Source organism: Dromiciops gliroides, chromosome 1 (genome assembly GCF_019393635.1).
Source record: "Dromiciops gliroides isolate mDroGli1 chromosome 1, mDroGli1.pri, whole genome shotgun sequence".
Lineage (NCBI taxonomy): Eukaryota > Metazoa > Chordata > Mammalia > Microbiotheria > Microbiotheriidae > Dromiciops > Dromiciops gliroides.
In genome coordinates this window covers 50,031,287-50,051,829 of record NC_057861.1, presented here as the reverse complement: position 1 = coordinate 50,051,829, position 20,543 = coordinate 50,031,287, and the positions used below count along the sequence as shown (strand labels likewise).

The following is a 20,543-nucleotide window of genomic DNA, read 5'->3' as shown; positions in this document are numbered from 1 at the left end:
CCATTCCTCAAAAACTGCTGGATTGTGTCCTATTCTGGGAAGCCCACTTTGCCAGTTGGATCCACATGCAGAAATGTGCAGCCAGGATGGGGCAGCAACTAGGTCATGTCCTAAGAGGGGCAGCTGAAAGAAATGGGGGTGTTGAGCTTCAGAAGACTGGCGGGGCAGGAGGTGGAGCTCACTTCTGTCTGCACACATTCAGAGGGCAATCATTTGCTAGAAAATGTGGTTAAAATGGGATGAAATGCTGGAGGAAGTAACAGCACGGAAGACTTCAGCTCAAGAGAAGAGCATCTTAGCCACCAGAGCTGTCCAATGATGGAACAGAGTGTGGAGGGGCACAGTGAGTTCGTCAGTGCCAGAAACAATCAGGAGCAGGCTTGGAGTTTGGCTTTGAGAGCTGTGAGATGTCTCAGATGTGTGCAGTTCTCTAAAGATGAAAGAGCTTCTCAGGTTAATGACTTCCTCCCACCCTCCCAACAGCCCCATCCTTACAACTGGAGAGAGGAGGGGGTCTGTGAAGGGCTTCAAGTGGTAGAAGGGAGCTAATGGCCAGGGCCGGAAGCCAGGTCTCCTGCATCTGACCTTCCAACTCTTGAGAGTCCATGATTTCATAGGAGGCAGAAGGATGTTGGGAATCCAGGAAGGAAGAATGGCATTGCCCCTTTAAGACTGATACACCAGGAAAGCATCCATTTAAGGCTTCCTTCCATGTCTCAGCATGGCCAGAGGTGGGGACCAAGGTTCTCAAAGGTTGTGCCAATGGAGGGCAAGCTCTGGCAAGTGCTACGAGGCTGGAAAGTCTTTGAATGACAGACCCAGACTGTTATACCAGCACTGATCTAGCGAAATGTTAAACAGCTCACCACTGCTGGGCCGGCTACCAGGTGAGAAGCTTTTCAGTCACAAAAGCAACTACTAAAGGTACAGAGGGGTTGTAACTTGGATCAGTGGAAGGAGAATCTACTAAGTCTGAAATGATGAATTATTGAGGTGTAAAGACAAGGGATCACTTAGCACATGCCAAAGGCTGGTTTGACTTGATGGGCTATTACTCCAGTAATTACTATAGCTAGCTGGCACGGAGGATAGGTCACTAGGCCTGGAGGCAGGAAGATCTGATTTCAAATTTGGCTGTGTGACCTTGGGCCAGTCACTTAACCTGTTTGCTTCAGTTTCTTTGATTATAAAATGGGGATGATAATAGCACCCAGCTTGCAGTGTGGATGTGAAGATCAAATAAAACAAATCTGTAAATGCTCATTTAGCACAGTGCCTGTTTCACAGTAGGCACTATATAAATGCTAGTTATTATTATTTGCCTGTGATTCTGGCTGATGATGGTGTGGTCTAACAAGACTAGAAGTGAGAGGTGATATGCTCACAGGCCATGGGCATGACCCCCAATCTCCCCCAAGTGCTGCTTCTGCATTTCCAACTAGCCCTTTCACAGCTGTCTTCTGGCCACTTGCCACACCTCAAACTCCTTTTCCCAAACCCAACACATGCATCGCCCATGAAGCCCATTCCTCCTTTAGGTTTTCCAATTTCAATTAATGGCACTGTCATCTTCTCTGATAGGGACTCTCCTATGTCTTCATGCCCAATAAACCGTCAAATCCTGGGGCTTCTACCTTCAAAAGGAATCTTGTCCCTGCCTCCTCTCCATCTCTGGTCCTTATTCACTCCGACCTGTATTTTTTTAAAGTACATCTTATTTTAGATTCCATAGTCAAGTACAAACATAAACAAGAAAAGAACATAAAGACTTAACAAAACTCCCGATTGTTGCACCCCTGCAGAAAGTCCCTTGGCTTCCCTATTGTTAACAAGTGTATGCTGACTCTGTGCACTGAGTAACCAATTACTGGTTGTTTCCATGATCCCTCCTGAACTTCTTTTCTGTTGACTGAACATGTTATTGTCTTTACCTAGTTCCATGGGCGGTCATTAGGCTTGCTACCTTTGGGTTCTGTGTTCTTCACTTCCCTGGCAGCATTTCAGGAGCCTCCCAACCCCTTCCCTGCTCTACTCCACCCTGCCCTGGCTGCCAGCTCATGCCACTCCCATACTTTGTGAACAGGAAGGAGCACTGGTAGCAGGGTCACAAGCCCTGGCCCTGAGATGTACTAGTTGTGTGACCTTGGGCTTCATCTTGTTGAGTCCATGTTTCAAAATCTATAAAATGGGAATAATATGAATTACATTACTGGGCCATGATGGGCATGTTGCTTCATAAACCTTAAAGCACTATGGAAATGTAAATCTTTCTTTTTCAAGAGCCTTCACTGACTTCCCACTGAATACATTAAGGAGTTCTTAGTTTGGCATTCGAGGTCCACCATGATCCTGCCCCAAGCCCCCTTTCCGACTTGACCTTCCCTAACATATACTTTCTGCTCCAATGTCCAAATGCGCCTATGCTTTCTAACCTCCACGCCTCTTGCTCACATGGCTGACTTCATGGGAATACCCTTTCTGAGGATCCCATCTTCATCTCCACCTCTGGCTATGCAGCTAGCAAGGACTCAACAAAATAGGGTGAACTGTTCAACAAGAAGTATAAACAGCTGAGAAACGAGGGCGCCCCATCTGGGGATTAAAAAAAAAAAAGTTGGGATGCATCGAGGACTAATTTGGAAAAAGCACTGGCCTTAGAAATCAGATAATCTGGGTTCGAATCCTGATTCTGCTGGCTCCCAGAGGGATTACTGAATGTTTTCAGGCTTCCTTTTATCTTTAAAATAAAGGGAATTAATGAATACAAAGAATTCAGAGAATAAATTATAAATGCATGTAACATTAATCTAGCACCTACTATGTACCAAGCACCATGCTAGGTGCTTAACAAATATATCACTTGATCCTCGTGATGACCCTGGGAGGCAGGTGCTATTATTACCCCCCCCTACACACACACTTTATTGTTGAGGAAACTGAGGCAAACAGAGGGTTTTTTTAAAAAAGTAACCTGGCCAGGGTTGGTGTCTGAGGTTACATTTGAACTAAGGTCTTCTGGACCAGGCCCAGCATTCTATGAACTATGGCACCATCAGCCGGAAAGACATAAATGGATGCAGACTGAACTAGACAGACTCACCTGAGTTATTCTGGTGAGCAAGTCTGAACCCACAGAAAAGAGAAGTGTGCCCACCCCCCTTCTTCCCTGGGCTGGGAGAACGGAACGGATAAATTTGCTGCAATTCTTCCTATGACTAGGGGCCAGCTCGTTGGGGAGGGGCATATTTGGAAAAGAAGAGGCATAAAAACCTCAAGATATGAGTAAACAAGGGGCAGCTAGGTGGTACAGTGGATAAAGCACTGGCCCTGGATTCAGGAGGACCAGAGTTCAAATCCAGCCTCAGACACTTGACACTTAACTAGCTGTGTGACCCTGGGCAAGTCACTTAACCCTCACTGCCCTGCAAAAACCAAAACCAAAAACATCTGGGGCCATAGATAAAGATATGAGTAAGGGGCAGCTAGGTGGCACAGTGGATAGAGCACCAGCCCTGGATTCAGGAGGACCTGAGTTCAAATCCGGCCTCAGACACTTAACACTTACTAGCTGTGTGACCCTGGGCAAGTCACTAAACCCCAATTGCCTCAACCCACCCCCCCAAAAAAGATATGAGTAAACATTTAAAACTGGAAAAAAAAGAGAAAGGATTCTGTGACCTGTGACTAGCTGACCTCTAGGGGTCCCTTCCAGCTAAGTCCTCAGATTCCATGATGCTACTTTACATATCCAACGGTGGACTTGGACAGACTTGATCACCACCAAGAAGTTGGGAAGGCTAAGAAAAAGTACAAACGTATTCAAAAGGGGCTAAAGTAAATTCATGTAGGGCAATTCCAAAATAAATTAGGGAGGACACTGGAAAAAGGGTCAGAACACTCTGGTTTTAGCTTATAAGTTCTAGGTATGTAACATACAAGTTCTGTGACCTTGAGTCCATAGTTTCTGACTTTAGTTTCCTCATCTGTCAATGGTGTCAACCACTTCTATCTAATGATGAGAAACAACTGTGAAAGACTTTAGAACTTTGAGCAATGCACTGATAAACTCTTAAGTCCAAAAGAATGGGGATGAAACAAGCATGCCCCTCATTCTCTGGACAGAGACATGATTAATTTAAGATGCAGAAAGAGACACGTTTTCAGACATGGATAATAAGGGGATTTGTCTTGCCAATGCAGATATGCATTGAGGGATTTTTAGGGAAAAAATTGCTCAGTGGGTGTGGGGGGTTGTGGGAAAGAGAGAGAGAGAGATTAACCAAAACAAACAAAACAAAAACCCTTGATACCTGGAAAATAAAGAGAATGTTCTAATGCACTCAGAAGCGAACTCCTGATGAAACAGGTAGGTGGGCCTTCATCACTTTCTATGGGAAAGGGTCTGCCTTGGTGGTAGCAATGTGAGCAGGGCAGAGACAGAGATCTCCAAAGGTGTGCTGCAGTCAGGATATTTGGGGTTTTGCTAAGTGTACTACAAAATTGTGTCATGTTACTACAGAGAAAACATTTTATTCACTAAATAAACAAAACATGCCTATTACACATATGCCATGACCTCATAACACATCAGACCATGAACTCATAAAGAACAAAACTGTCTGCTCTTATTGAAGGGAAAATGTGCATAAATGAGTTTCCCAACTCTCCCAGGGTGCTGCCAATCCAAACATTCAGTGTGCTGTGATTCCTTGTGGCGAATAAAACTGTGCTGAGATAAAAAATGTCTGAGATCCACTCAAGTCGAAAGGGGTTGGATGTTAGAGATGTTGGGGAGGAAGAAAGGATAAAATTTTCAATTTTAGTCACAGAAATATTGTAGATTAACTAAAAAAAAAAAAAGATGTAAGTGATTTCAGCAGCGTGGGTAGGCAGTCACACCACTGGCCCTTTGTGACCCAAGCAGACATTTGCAATGCTATGGCTGAGGCCCCAGCGATCACCAGCCAACACCAGGCGCAGCTGGCTTTTGGTGACAAGCATCTGAGCTCAGCTCATTTTCTGAGTGCAAAGGCCTGCTAGAACTTGTGCTTTGCTGGCATAGCCTCTGAGAACCCAGGGTGACCTTCACACACCAATGACAACCTGTCAGAGGGGGAGAGTAATCCCAGCCCTATTTCCCTCCCTGGACCCATTAGAGGATCAGATGAAATAATGGATGGGAAAGCACCGGTGTGAGGTGTAAATCACCATATAAACGTGAGAGATCAGTGTTCATTTTGCTATGCACCCGGAACTTTTGAGAACCTAGAATCTTTGACGTCAGCTTCATGAAAGCAGACTACCAAGCCCAGATCAAAAAATGTAGTCCAGGGTCCCAATGCAACATTCCTGAAAGCCTTATGGCATCTATAACCAAAAAGATTCAGAGAATCACACGAAGACATACAAGGTGATGCAGACTCAAGTCAGCAGAACCAGGAAAACACCACACAGAACACAGCAGCCATGTAAATAGCAAGAACCACCAGCGTGAGGAAATGAAGGGAATTAGGACAGCAAGTGGTTAATTGTGGGAACTGAGTGAACCATGCTGACTCTGTCTTGTGTCCAATTCTGGAGCTAGCTCAGTTTCCTTTCTATTCCGTTATGGGTCTCGTCCAACTTATGTCTTGTGAGAAAACTTTATTCAGCTGCGAGAATTGGGAGAGAACCTTGCTGCATTGTTTGAAGGTAGTTCTCCATGGCTGGGAAGCTAGATCATCTTTCCCTACTGCCTAGAGACCCTTAACCAAGTACCTAGGCTATGCTGACCAGAAAGCCATCCAGATCCAGATTGATGCAGTGTTCTCAGAATTGTAGATCTCAAGCAACCCATGTCTTATCTGAAAAATGGCCTTGTACCCATCCACCTTGTTTCTATGTACCTTTTTTTTTTTTTTGGTTGGGGCAATGAGGGTTAAGTGACTTGCCCCGGGTCACACAGCTAGTAAGTGTCAAGTGTCTGAGGCCACATTTGAACTCAGGTCCTCTTGAATCCAGGGCCGGTGCTCTATCCACTGCGCCACCTAGCTGCCCCCTCCATGTACCTTTGATTGTTCACAGACACTTGGGTGGAGTGAGATACTTTTTTTTTCTGAATTCAGGGAATTTTACTTGTTTACTCTGCTCCTCCCTACTTGGAAAACCCCTATCTTTCCTCCAATTAGTAATCAGATTACCTAATGTTATGCTTTCCTTTTAATTAATTGGTCTTATTTGATTGTTTTTAATGTATAAAAGTCTGTCTTTCCCTGTGTTTGAGATCCGGTCCTAAGCTGAGGAGGGGGCCTCTTCCCAATCTGTTGGGCAATTGGCATGCTTGGCAGATTGAACCTTTGTTTCCTCACTCATTTCATCTCTTACCCACCATCAAGCATCACCAAGAGATGTCATATCAATTTAATGGGCATGTTTGACCCAGGAAGAAAGCTGAAGAAAATGTATTTCCACCCCCTTTATGTAGAGGTGAGGAGACATGGGTATGGAATGTGGTATACCCTATAGTTAGTAATAGCTGATTTGTATACATTTGGGGGGGGCAGGGCAATGAGGGTTAAGTGACTTGCCCAAGGTCACACAGCTAGTAAGTATTAAGTGTCTGAGATAGAATTTGAACTCAGGTCCTCCTGAATCCAGGGCCTGTGCTTTATCCACTGCGCCACCTAGCTGCCCCGTTTATTCATTTTGCTTACCTACTTTTACTTCCTTAAAAAAAAAAATAAATCTGGGGCAGCTAGGTGGCGCAGTGGATAGAGCACCAGCCCTGGAGTCAGGAGGACCTGAGTTCAAATCTGGCCTCAGACACTTAACACTTACTAGCTGTGTGACCCTGGGCAAGTCACTTAACCCCAATTGCCCCACAAAAAAACCCCAAAACTTTGTTGGTTAACAGGGTGATTTCCAGGATATGGGAAGAGAGGGAAATATATTTGAAAATTCAGACATAAGAACAAAAGATATCAATAAAAATAAGATTTTTAAAAGTCCTTTTTTCTTTTATTGGAAAAGTAGGGGTGGCAGTGGGGGTGGAGAGGAGGGTATTGTTGTGATTATATTGCATATGAAGTCAGTTACTGTAAACATCCGGTTTGCCAATCTGTTTTGATTTCTTTTTAAGCCCTGGTTATATGGGAAGGTTTGCTAAAGACTGCATAGGGTAGGGGGGAAGTGGTATATTCAGAAGTGCACGTGATGTACAAATGAAAAGCTAAAAGACCATACAATTAAAAGACTAAAAAAAATTCCACCAAACGTTTTTCCTCCTTTCCCTGTCTCTCAGACTCCACAGAACAAAGCAGCTGACAGCACGGTACCATGAACAGCCAGCTCTAACCCTACTGCTCTTGTATTCATGTATTCACAAAACAGGCCCAAAGTGGGCTCTTGGCTGCCATAGAGGTGGCCTGGAGCTTTGATGGAAAGATGCCACAGAGGGCCTTGCTGGTATTAACTCAAGTGTCCATCAGGAAGCCATAAGAGGCCCCCACCCTCACCAGCAGAGCATTAGCATTACCCCAGCTCAGTGTAGGAATCAGGTAAGACCTGTCTGAGGGATGAGGAAGACTGCTGGGCTGGGCTGGGCTGGGCTTCTCCACTTTTAGGGTCATTCAGGTCAATTACCAAGTCCATCTTGAAGAGGAGCTACACAGAATAAGCAGCCCGTGAGAGAAGGAACCCTACTTAACACTTAGAGGACTGGTGCTGGGAGGGACCCCTGGAGCCCCTCTAGCCCCAACTCCTCATTTTACATATGGGGAAACTGAGGGTCCAAGAGGTTAAATGATCAAAGTCACAAGCAAGTTAGTGGCAGAGCCCAGATTAAGACCAGTACTGAGGAGATCACGGCTTTGGAACTGGAAGGGATTTCAATCAGAAAGTGCATACTATGTGCCAAGCATTGTGCTGGGGATACAAAGATGAAAACAAAGTTGTCTGGGCCCTCAATAAGTTTATATTCTGATGGGATGGGCAGAATATACAAAAATACATATACAGTGAACATACAGAATACAAAAAGAGGTGATTAAGTCCAAGAGGGATGATGCTAACAACTCTGGGGATCAGGAGAGGCTTCATGTAGAAGGAAGATGGTGGGAGAGCTGAGCTTGGAAAGAAACAAGGGATTCCAGGAGTTGGGAGTGAGGGGAGGAAAGAGAATGTTACCCATGGCAACAGGAAGAAGGGAAGTCAAGTATAATTCAGCTAGAAATGTGGACTGGAGCCAGGTTGTTTGGGGCTTTAAGAACTTTGCATTAAATCTTCAAGGCACCAGGGAGCCCCTGCAGTTTCTTGAGCAGTGACATTCCTAAAGAATATCTCTTTGGCAGCACATAAGAAGGACAGATTAGGGAGGGGAGAGACTTAAAACAGAAGGTTAGGCTGGGTGAAGGGGCCAGCCCTAAGGTTCTGGCAATGGAGAAAGGGCAGAGATCTCCAAAAGTGTGATGCAGTCAGGATATCTGGGTTTTTGCTAGGGATGTGGCAAAATTGTGTCATGTTATAGCAGATAAAACATTTTACTCACAAAATAAACAAAACTTGCCTATTAAATGTATGCCGTAACCTCAAAACACATCAGACCCTGAACTTGCAAAGAACAAAGATGTCTGCTCTTATTGAAAGGAAAATGTGCATAAATGAGTTTCCCAACTCTCCCAGGGTGCTGCCAATCTAAACATTCGGTGTGCTGAGATTCCTTGTGGCAAATAAGACTGTGCCGAGAACAAAAATGACTGGGATCCACTCAAGTAGAAAGGAGCTGGATGTCAGAGATGTTGGGGAGAAAGAAAGGCTAACATTTGGGAGCCGAATGGATATTTAGAGGAAGGGAGAGAGTCCAAGGCAATGCCAAGGTTGCAAGCCTAGAAGCTAGTGAGAGGGGCCCTGCCTCTGATAGAAATAAGGGAGTTTTTGCTGTCGCTGAGGACCGGGGTGACCCTGAGGCTGACCAGTTGACAGACTAACGTGTGGGCCGAGCCGGCGCTGAGGCGAACGGAGCAGCAATGCTGAACAAGTTCCTGGGGCCACGCTACAAGAAGCTGGTCAAGTACTGGCTTCCCACAGCAGGCACATGGGGTGCTGTTGGTGCCGTGGGGCTGGTTTGGGCCACTGACTGGCGTCTGATTCTGGATTGGGTACCATACATCAATGGCAAATTTAAGAAGGACAATTAAGCTATCTTTTCACTTTTTTGTTTTTTTTTTTGGTTGTTTTTGCTTTTTGCGGGGCAGTGGGGGTTAAGTGACTTGCCCAGGGTCACACAGCTAGTAAGTGTCAAGTGTCTGAGGCTGGATTTGAACTCAGGTACTCCTGAATCCAAGGCTGGTGCTTTATCCACTGCGCCACCTAGCTGCCCCATAGCTATCTTTTCAATCTTATGGTCTAGGGATGGAAGACTTCTTGGGGACTGCTCTTCTCGGGGAATCCTGATCGGACACAAATGTGAAATGCTCAGAATGGACTCCAAGGACCTTGATGTCTTTAAATGAGCAACTTTGATGTATACTTGTATCGGGATAATTAAACCTCCCTCTGAAACATGCTGGCTGCTTAGGTGTTGAGCGCAGGAATAATGATCACAACAGGTTGCATTATGCCGGATTTCACAGTGACATGGAATTAAAAACAACCTTCAAGGTCAAAAAAAAAAAAAAAAAGAAATAAGGGAGTTTTGAAAGACAGGGCTGCCAGTAAAGATGAGTCCTCTTTTGGTCATGCTGAGCTTGAGATGTCTGTCTGAAACTGGGACATCCAATTGGAAATGTCAACCAGGAAGTAGGTGATGTGAGGCAGAGGAGTCCTCTAAAAGGAACTGAGAGATGACTAAGTAGGAGAGTGTAGAGAGAAAAGGGCCAATCATAATGCCTTAGGGCAGAGGTGTCAAACTCCCCATGGGACCCCTGGGGCTAGAAATAGATTAAAATTGAGAAATCACTCCATCCCTAAACATGAAGCTCTAGGGTTATGCCAGGCACTGTGCTAAGGGCTGGGGATACTAAAAGAGGCAAAAGGCAGCCCTTGTCCTCAAGGAGCTTACAATATAACAGTGGAGACAACACACACACACACGCGCACAAATATATATAAAGCAAGCTCTATACAGGATAAACAGGAAACCATTAGCTGAGAGAAGGTATTAGAATTAAAAGGGGTTGGGAAAGGCTTCCTGTAAGAGACAGGATTTTAAGATGGGACTTAAGGAAAGCCAGAGAACTCAGTAGGTGTAATTGAGGAGGGATGGCCAGAGAAAATACCCAAAGCTGAGAGACAGATCCTCTGATTGGTACAACCACCAGGAGGGCAGGGTCACTGGATTTAAGACATGTTGGGAAGAAAGGTGTAAAAAGACAGGAAGGTTAAGGGGCAGCTAGATGGCGCAGTGGATAGAGCACTGGCCCTGGAGTCAGGAGGACCTGAGTTCAAATCCGACCTCAGACACTTAACACTTGCTAGCTGTGTGACCCTGGGCAAGTCACTTAACCCCAATTGCCTCACTAAAAAAAAAAAAAAAAGACAGGAAGGTTAAGAGGGGGCTAGGTTAGAAGGCTTTGAATGTTAAACAGAGCATTTTCCTAGATCGTTATTGATCAGAGAAATGCAAATTAAAACAACTCTAAGGGATCACCTCACACCTATCAGAGTGGCAAATGTAACAAAAACAAAAAATATTGGATGGAGGGAATGTAGGAATGCTGGGACAATAATCCACTGTTGCTAGAGTTGTGAATAGACCCAATCATTCTGGAGAGCACCTTGGAACTAGGCCCAAAGGGTTATGGGGCTGTGCATGCCCTTTGATTCAGCAATACTAGGTTCAGCTAGGTTTATATCCCAAAGACATCTCCAAAAAGAGAAAAAAGACCTATTTGTACAAAAATATTTATAGCAGCTCTTTTTGTGGTGGCTAAGAATTGGAAATCAAAGGAATGCCCATCAATTGGGAAATGGCTAAACAAGCTATGGTATATGATGGTGATGAAATATTATTCTGCTATAAGAAATGACAAGCAGGATGACTTCAGAAAAGCCTGGAAGGACTTTTATGAACTGATGTATAGTGAAGTGAGCAGAACCAAGAAAATATTGTGCACAGAGACGGCAATACTGTTTGATGAAGAACTGTGAATGACTTGACTATTCTCAATGTGAGAAAATGAGTAGTTGTTTCCTCTTAATGAGGATGTGACAGGCAATCATAATCCTCCTGCCCTGTAGGACAAAGGTCTCAGATCCCTTCCTGTCCCACTGGCTAACAAAATCACATGGTTCAAAGAGCCCTGGTCTCACTAAGGTCCGTTGTGGAGTTGTGTCCATATAAGGAAGAATAAGATCCACTCCTGAGTTATACCCATATAAGGAAGAGGGGTGGGAATACTGCATTCTGATTAGCTAGTTTTTGCATGTAGATTGTAACCCTTGAGTAATCGAACCAATGATGAAAAAGGGGAGGGTCCATTTGCATTAGGGACTAGGGTATAAAACAGGGCCTGTGAGCCCCCTTTCTTTGCACCCACTAACTGCACACTAGAGTGCCTCCTTCTCATGAAGGAAATAAAAGAGCCTTTGTCACATCGCTGCTGAGTTCCCAAGAATTATTGAGAAGAGGATTGTTTTTCTCTCACACTCAACAATACAATGATCCAAGACAATCTCAAAGGACTATGGATGAAACATACTATCCACCTCCAAAGAAAGAACTGATTGATATTGATGGAACAGCCTGAAGCATGCTATTTTTCACTTTCTTTAATTTTTTTTCTTTTAATCAAGTTTTCTTGTACAAAATGACAAATATGGTAATTTTTTGTTTTGTTTTTGGAGGAGCCATGAGGGTTAAGTGACTTGCCCAGGGTCACACAGCTGCCCCCAAATATGGTAATGTTTTACATAATCATACACGTATAACCCATATCTGATTGTTTGCCGCCTCAGGGAGGGGGGAGGGAGGGAAACAGGGATACAAATTGGAATCTAAAACTATAAATAAAAAAGTCTATTATTAAAAGAGCATTTTGTATTTGATTCTGGAGGTGATTTTACTGAGTGGGAGGTGGAATGACATGATCCAACCAGCATTTAGGAAAATCATTTTAGTGGCTGAACGGAGGATGGATTGAAGTGGGGAGAGACTTGAAGCAGGGGGACCAACCAGCAGGCTTAGTCTAGGTATGGGGTCATAAGGGTCTGGCCCAGGGTACAGGCAGTGTCATAGGATGAAAGGGAGCATGTTCGAGAGATGTTGCATAGGTGAAATTGACAGGCCTTGGCATCAGCTTGGATACTGGGTGTAGTGGTGAGAAACAGTGAGGAGGAATCCAGGATGACTCCTAGGTTTCCAGCCAAGGTCACTGGGAGGATGGGGTTGCCCTTTACAGTAATAGGGAAGACAGGAGTAGGGGAGAACTTGGGAAAGATAATGAGTTCTGTTTTGGACATAGCAAGTTTAAGATATTCACTGAACATCTAGTTGGAGATGTCTGAAAGGCAGATGGAGATGTGAGACCGGAGTAGGAAAGGTAGATTTGAGAATCAGCAGCAGAGATGGTAATTATGGTGATTAAATGGTAATCTATGTGAGCTGAGGAGATCACTGGGTGAAGTAGTACAGAGGAAGAAAAGGACCTAGGACAGAACCCAGAAGAAAACCTATGGCATGATCTGGAGAAGGATCCGGCAAAGAAGGCTGAAGAGGAAGAATTAGCTGTAGGAAGAGAACCAGGAGAGTGCAGTGTCCTGAAAACCTAGAGAGAAGAGAATCATGGAGGAGAGAGTGATCCACAGTGTTGGAGGCTGCAGAGAGGCCGAGGAAAACGAGGATGAAGCAAAGGCCATTGGGTCTGGGGACTAAGAGATCGTGGGCAACTTCAGAGGGAGCAGTTTGGGTGGAATGATAAAATAGGAAGCTAGAATGTTTTGGGTTTTTTTGGTGAGGAAATTGGGGTTTAGTGACTTGCCCAGGGTCACACAGCTAGTAAGTATTAAGTGTCTGAGGCCAGATTTGAACTCGGGTCCTCCTGACTCCAGGGCCGGTGCTCTATCCACTGCGCCACCTAGCTGCCCCAGGAAGCTAGATTGTAAGGGGTTAAGGAGAGAGTGAGAGGAGAGACAGTGATATTGCAGACAGCCTTTTCAAGGAGTTTAGACACAAATGATAGAAGAGATACAGGAAGAGAGTTACGTGCTTTAGAACAGGGAATGGAAGGATCGAGTGAGGGTTTTTTTCAGGATGAAGGAGACATGGGCATGTTTGTAGGCATCAAGGAATGAGCCCATAGACAGGAAGACTGAAAATAAAGGGTGGAGTAGGGATGACAGAGGAAGATAATCTGTTGGAGGAGACAGGAAGGAATGGGATCCCCTTGAGGCAGAAGGGTTAGCCTTGGTAAGGAGTAAGGCTACCTTATCAAGTGAGACAGAGGTGGGGGAAGGTGACAGAAAGCACTTGAGTGAGGTGAGATGAGGAAGAGGGGAGAAGAGGGAGCTCATGGGTGAATGGCATCAATTTTTTTTCTGTAAATTATGAGGGGAGGATCTCAGCTGAGGAAGTGGTAGCCATGGGAGGTTTATAAAGAGATGAAAAGATTTAGAAGAGTCACTTGGGAGCTGATGACGAAGGTAAAACAGACTGCCTAGCAGCAGTTAGGGCCCAGTTGAGGTTGGGTAACAACTCTGTCAGAATGGTCGTGTGATTTTCTTCACCATCATAGAAGCACATGTACAAAGGTGACAAATGGGGGAGTCTTGGCAGGGCATAATCAGAGATATGATAAGGATCTAGACATTTCAGAGAGGAGGATGGTATAGAGTTGAACTGGTTCAACAAAGGGTCAAGATGGGGAGAAGAAGAGAGAACTCTAAGCCTAAGCCTAGTAGAGATGTCCTGGGAAAGAACCGGAGGGAGTCAAGGGATTGGTGGGCAGTGTGGAAAGGGAGCAGGGTTTTAAGAGAAGGCATAGGAAGAAGTAAAAAGCCAAAAAGTTATGGTCACATTAGGAGATTTTGTAGTTCCTTAGGCTGTATACTAATGGGGCATGACAAGACCAGGGGGGTGAGTCATCTTTTTGTGGCTGAGGTAGGATGGAGGAGAAACTCATAGGAAGTGAATAGGGTAAGCAAATGAGTGGTTAGAGAGATTGAGGGAGAATTAGTATGTTGAAGGGCAGGTGTTGGGAAGGAGAGAAAAATTGTGAGCCAGGGATTGAACTCATTAAGGAAGAAAGGGAGTTATTTGGAGGGGGGGGGGAGTGAGGGTAGAAAATACCTACCAGGATTTTGATTGGGTAGTGGATATGAACTGCATGGACTTTAAAGAGGCGGGTCATTATACATTGATCAAAGCTAATTGGTTAGCATCAATCCATTCTAAGGGTGGTCATGACTTGAGGGTGGTCTACATTAAAATGAACTCTATATAACATCATGAAGAAGAATGTAAAAGACCCTCCTCAAGTTCCTTAAGGCGAAATCCATTATCTGGTCCTTCAATGAACTAGACCAGAGTCTATCTCCATTTCTTTTGTTCCCTTGGCTTTGTCCCAGACTAGATTAGAAATTCCTCTAGAACTGGACTTTCTGGAGTGGGGGAAGAAAGGACGGAGAAGCTGATCCCTGGGTTCCCCCAATAAATTAATTATTAATAATTATTTCCTCACAAACTCAAAATATTTCTTAAGACAAGAATGTTAAAATTGTTTTTACATGTAGTTGGGGGAAAAAGAAAATATTTTTTAAAAAAGATCTTGAATCCTGAGCTGGAAGAGCCTCCAAAGGCCATCTTAGAGATGAAGAGAATTAAGGCCAGTCAGGTAGTGATTAGCAGGTAGTGAAGGTGGGATGTCAGCCTAAGAGGCGACTCCATGGCCAAAGCTCTTCTTGATGTACCATACAACTTCGACATGAGGCACAATGGTAGCCCCCATCATTGGTATGTCATATAACTTCAGCTTCTTTTATAACCTACAGTACCCAGCTCACTAGGTTCTGAGGATTAAGGAGGAAGTGCACATATAAACTATGATAGAAATGTTAGCTCTTATTAGCATTATTAAGAGGTGGGGGCAGCTAGGTGGCGCAGTAGATAAAGCACCGGTCCTGGATTCAGGAGGACCTGAGTTCAAATCCGACCTCAGACACTTAACACTTACTAGCTGTGTGACCCTGGGCAAGTCACTTAACCCCAAATGCCTCACCCCAAAACAAAACAAAACATTATTAAGAGGCGTTATGGGCCCAGGCCACCCCATAAGTTCTCTGGGGTTCATCAAAGAACCTTCTCCTTGATAAATTAAACCAAAGGACAGACACACCTTAAAGAGATAAGTGGAACCAGATCAGGGCTGAGCTAGCTCTGGTACCATCACCCTTCATTCCAGTCTCCCCCACCCCTGGGAAGATAAGATTAGCTGTGGCTGCTGCCTTTGTGGTGGGAGGAGAGAGATTGGCTTGAGAGATCCAAAGCCACCCCTCACCCAATTCCCCCAGCTACCACCAGTGGGGGATGGTCCTCCCTCAATAAGGGTACTTTCCACAGTCAGATGATCACCCCCATCAGTCCTCTATAAAAGTATATGCCTGTCTCCTGCTCGAGGAAATTGCTATCTCAGAGCCTCGCTCTGTGCCATGCCTTCTCCCCATGAGAAGAAGTCCAAGGATTTCTCTCTTGGTTTCCTTTCCCCAGGCCCTAAATAAACTACTATCTTATTCTATTGGATTTGTGTGCCAGAGGGTATAATTCTTTAAAGAGGAACTCCTAAGGACCCCAACCCCTATCCCTATGCCAAACCCCCTACCCTATTTCCCCACAACAGAGGGATCATCCACGATTCTGTTTACCCACCATTTCTGTCTCCTTGACCTATAACTGGCCAGGTCTCCAGCTGTTCTGGAAGTCTCTGCTGCCAGCCCTAAAGGGGAGGAAGGTGCTTTTCCTTCCCCACACTGCCTCAAGTATTTCCTCATAATCCTACAGCTAGGATCACAAGACACATACACACTGCAGCTTTCCTTCATACTTTCTGTTACAGAGGGAAGCTAAACAGTACAAGGAAAGCGCTTATGCCCATCAGAAGTACTTAAAGAAGAACATTATTGGGCATATCCATCAAAATTCTGGTCCACAATTTGTCAGAGCTGCAAAGGATCTTAAATCATCTTGTCAAATCTCCTGCTCTTACAGATGAGAAAACTGAGGCTCTGAGAAGGGAAGTGGGTATCTATGGTTACAGACCATACCACTGGTCAGTGGCAGAGTGGGGACTAAAGTCTAGGTCTCCTGGCTCTCTGTGTTCCAGGAAGCTGGAGATCTGAGAATGAGAGTTGGAAGGATACCTAGTCTCACCCACCCCAGAATAGCAGTCCCTTCAACACTGCTGACCAGCAGTCAAGGAGAATCCACTACTTTTGGAAGTGGCCTAGCCTACCCTGGGTCAATTCTAATTGGTAGAAAGTTTTTCCTTACATTATCTGAAATCCTCCTCCCTGGTCCTTGTTATATTCTTTGGGGACAAGCAGACTGAGTCTAATCCTGCCTTCTCTAAAAACAGCCCTTCAAATACTTGAAGGGAATCTATCTTGAAGTCAAGGGGGTTGGTGGCATATCGCACAGACCTCCAGCCCAGAGGGTGGGCAGAAAATCCCAAAGTAAATGTCCTACTCTTGGCTGGAGGCACTAGCTGAGAAAAGAACTCCAGGGCCGCTGGGGGAAGAGGCCTCATGTCTGAGGGAAGGCCCCATACCTAGAATACCCCCTTGGTTTTCCCAGCCTTCGAGACCTAACTTAAAGACCATCTCTTCTAAGAAGTCTTCTGTATCTTGACCTCTCCCTCCCTGAGCATCTCCACAGCCATGTAGTGGTAAGAGCATTGCACTGAGGAGTCAGAAGGCATCCTGAATCCTGCTGCCTACTAGCCTGCATTTATCTTATAGAGACACACACACACACACACGCACATTTTTGTGCATACTTATTCACACACATGCTTTATCACTCCATAGAATACTAGCTCTTTGAGGACAGTCCCTTTTTATTTGTCTATATCCCTAGCACTGGGCCTCAAGTTCCTTCATTTCTAAAACAGAGTTAATACCGAACTACTTAACTCCAGCACTGTGTGAGGATCATAAGTGTATATTAGGCTATGCACTCTAATCTCTCTAGGCCAGCTTCTCAATGAATGAATGAATGAATGAATGAATGAATGAAAATGAAAAAGCATTTAAGTGCTTCCTACAAAGCAAAAATGGTCCCTGCCCTTAATGTTCTAATATAGGAGGGGGTTCTTAACTTTTGTGTGTCAAGGGCCCCTTAAGTAGGTGAAAGCTCGCAGCAGAATGTTTTTAAATTCATAAAACACAAGATTATAAAGGAAAGCATTATATCAAAATACAGTTATGGAAAGATTTTTGTTTAAAGTTCACTTAAGAATGTCAATAATAGGGGGCAGCTAGGTGGCGCAGTGGATAGAGCACCGGCCCTGGAGTCAGGAGGACCTGAGTTCAAATCCGGCCTCAGACACTTAACACTTACTAGCTGTGTGACCCTGGGCAAGTCACTTAACCCCAATTGCCTCACCAAAAAAACCCAAAACCCCCAAAACAAGAATGCCAATAATAAGGGGGGGACAGTTAAGTGGCAAGGTAAGTAGAGGGTTGGATTTAGAGACAGGAAGGCCTGAGTTCAACCTGACACTAGCTGTGTGATCCAGGGAGAGTGACTTAACCTTTCTCACCTCAGTTTTCTTATATGTAAAATGGAGTTAATAATAATACCTCCCTCAAAGGGGTGTAGAGAGGATCAAAGGAGGTAATACATATAAAGTTTTTGCAAACCTTAAAGCACTACATGCGTGCTATTGTTATTATTATTAACAAGAACACACTGAGGACAAAGGTGGTGAGGGAAAGGCACTTTGGTACAGAAAGTTATAGGATGGGGCTGTAGAGGAGTAGGTCGATACACTCCAACCAGGAATAAAGGCAATTATTTGATCATAACCAGGGAGGGGAAGCACTTTGTAAAGCTTCCACTATCATATGAATGTCAGCTATTATTAGATAAAGTATTTCACCTCTTTGGGCCTGGCTTCCTCATCAATAAAAGCACAGGGTGGCACAGTGTGATTTTATTGGGAAATACAGGGAAGTATGAGAAACTCTCAGGTGAGGAAAAGCTCTCTACCAAAACAGATTATTTGAAAACTATCTGAAGTTTAGTCTTAGAGAATTGCTTGGGGCACTGAGTAGTAGCCATCCTGAGGTCTCAACATTTCAGCACATGCTTCTTTCCTCTGATGCCACTATGCTGGTGGCGTAAATCACTTCATATTGCAATAAACTGCAGTTGGTCTCCCTGCCACAAGTCTCTCCCTATTCCAAGTCCATCTTCCATTAGCTTGCAAGTGTTTTCCTAAAGTGCAGGTCTGACTGTCTTTCCTTCCTTTCCTCCTCCTCAATAAACTCCAGTGGCACCCTATCACATCCAGGATTTGTTGGCACCCTTTATAATTTACTATACTCTGTTATCCAGTGACACTGGCCTCTGAGCTACTCCTCAAACAGGACACTCGGACCTTCCTCCTCTAGACATTTTCACCGTCCCCCATACCTGGGGCATGCTCTCCCTCCTCATAGCCACCCCTCAGATTGATTCCCCGGCTTCGTTAAAATCCCCACTAAAATCCCATCTTCAGTAGGAAGTTTTTCCTAACCCTTCTTATTTCTGGAGCCTTTCCTCTATTGAGTAACTCTGATTTATCCTGTATAAAATCTGTTTGCACGTACTTGTTTGCACATTGTCAATCCCATCCGATTTCGAGCTCCTTGAGAGGAGGGACTGTCTTTACCTTTATATTCCCAGAGCTTAGCACAGTGCCTGGCACATAGTAGGAGCGTTATCAACGTTTATTGATTGACCTGCAGGTTGAGTGACTTGTTCAGACTCAGGGGGCCAGCAAGGTCTAAGGCAAGTCACCTACTGGCTTCCAGGCCCCCACTGCTCCACAGTATCCTTAAAAAAGGAGGACATCTATACGCGGGGTCGCCTACCTCACGGTATGATAATGACAGGTCAGCAGTTATTACTTCAGCGAGCCCTAGGCTCTGTCGGCCGCCTGCTAGACTGGGAGCTCCCCCAGTCTAGCATCAGGGTTCCCTCCCCTCCCAGACACAAAGCACGCCAGACCCATGGATGAGAATGAATGAATGAACCACGGAGCCCCTCCCCCGCCCACCACGCTCCATCCTCCAGCCCTTCCCGGTGGGCGCCCTTCTCCCACCTCCCCCCCCCAAATTCCTTCGGCTCCGCCCCCCTTCCAGTGCCCCTGGCCGATACCCACGCCTTCCATGTCACAGAGCCCCCCTCCCCACGGCCTCTGAAGGCTCCGAGCCCTTCGCCCCCATCTTCGGCCTGGCCCCGCCCCGGTCCCCCCCATCCCAGGCCCCGCCGCCGTCGCCGCCTCTTCCTACCTCCTTCCCCGAGCTCAGGACCGCGTCGCGCGCAGGTTCCGTCACCGACGACGAGAGAGTGGGGGCGGTGGCGGCGCCTTTTGTTGACGTCACGACGCTGCTGGTCAAGAGGGCAGCCGGAAGCCCAACTGTCGCGAGGCTTGTTTGGTCGGGACCGGCGTTCTAGCTTGGGAGGGAGCAAGAAAATAGTGACTCGGCCCTACTTGGCTTGCCCATTCCTAGTGAGGAAGGGCTGGGGTGGGGGCGCCGCCCACTTCCAAAATGCGGGCTGCTGGTTGCCTTCCCCTATCTTCTCGGGCTAAGGCCAGCGATCTTAAGGAAGACCCTTTCGCTCCTACGGCGTCCGACAGTGGACAAACCGCTTAATTTTATTTTTTATTTTTAGTGAGGCAATGGGGGTTAAGTGACTTGCCCAGGGTCACACAGCTAGTAAGTGTTAAGTGTCTGAGGCCGGATTTGAACTCAGGTCCTCCTGACTCCAGGGCCGGTGCTCTATCCACTGCGCCACCTAGCTGCCCCTCAAACCACTTAATTTTTAAAGCGCTGATTCGTCAATTCTTTTTTGAAGCACGCCCTAGCCTTGGTAGCTAAACTGATCAGGGGTTAGCCTCCTCTTTGCATGGACTTAGAGACTGAGGCCCAAAGACAGGAGTGAACTTGATTTAGGTCATGCAGTGACCCAGAACTAGAACTAGAACTAGAACTCACATACTCAGATGCGAATCCAGGTGTTGGTAGTTGGTCTTGGAAAGTTGAGCTGGCCATAATGCCATCACCCTGTAGCGAACCTGGCGATGAGCTTTTCTTCCTTTAGCTACTCTGGTCCTCGAGAGAAACCTTTACACTTCCATTAGTAGTCAAAACTTTCAGCTTGGTGTAAGCTGCGAAAGATTGTCATAGCCTTTGAAAAAAAAAGGAACTGGGGCAGCTAGATGGCGCAGTGGATAGAGCACCAGCCCTGGAGTCAGGAGTATCTGAGTTCAAATCGGGCCTCAGACACTTAAGACTTTACTAGCTGTGTGACCCTAGGCAAGTCACTTAACCCCAATTGCCTCGCTAAAAGAAAAAAAGAAAAGAAAAAA

General features: G+C 45.5%; 2 protein-coding genes across 4 annotated transcripts in view; one reads left to right on the top strand and one right to left on the bottom strand.

Moving 5' to 3' along the window:
• CCDC124 (coiled-coil domain containing 124) overlaps positions 1 to 19,568 on the bottom strand; it is a 45,385-nt gene extending 25,817 nt beyond the window's left edge. For all 3 annotated transcript variants that reach the window (XM_043972358.1, XM_043972364.1, XM_043972368.1), the window contains exon 1: positions 19,462 to 19,568. The gene's annotated coding sequence lies outside the window, so the exon portion shown is untranslated. The remainder of the gene's footprint in view (positions 1 to 19,461) is intronic.
• Positions 9,003 to 9,179, top strand: LOC122732304 (cytochrome b-c1 complex subunit 10-like). The gene has a single exon (XM_043972377.1). It carries the CDS (start codon positions 9,003 to 9,005, stop codon positions 9,171 to 9,173), a length of 171 nt encoding a protein of 56 aa, XP_043828312.1. The 3' UTR covers positions 9,174 to 9,179.
• Positions 19,569 to 20,543: the final 975 nt, after the last annotated feature.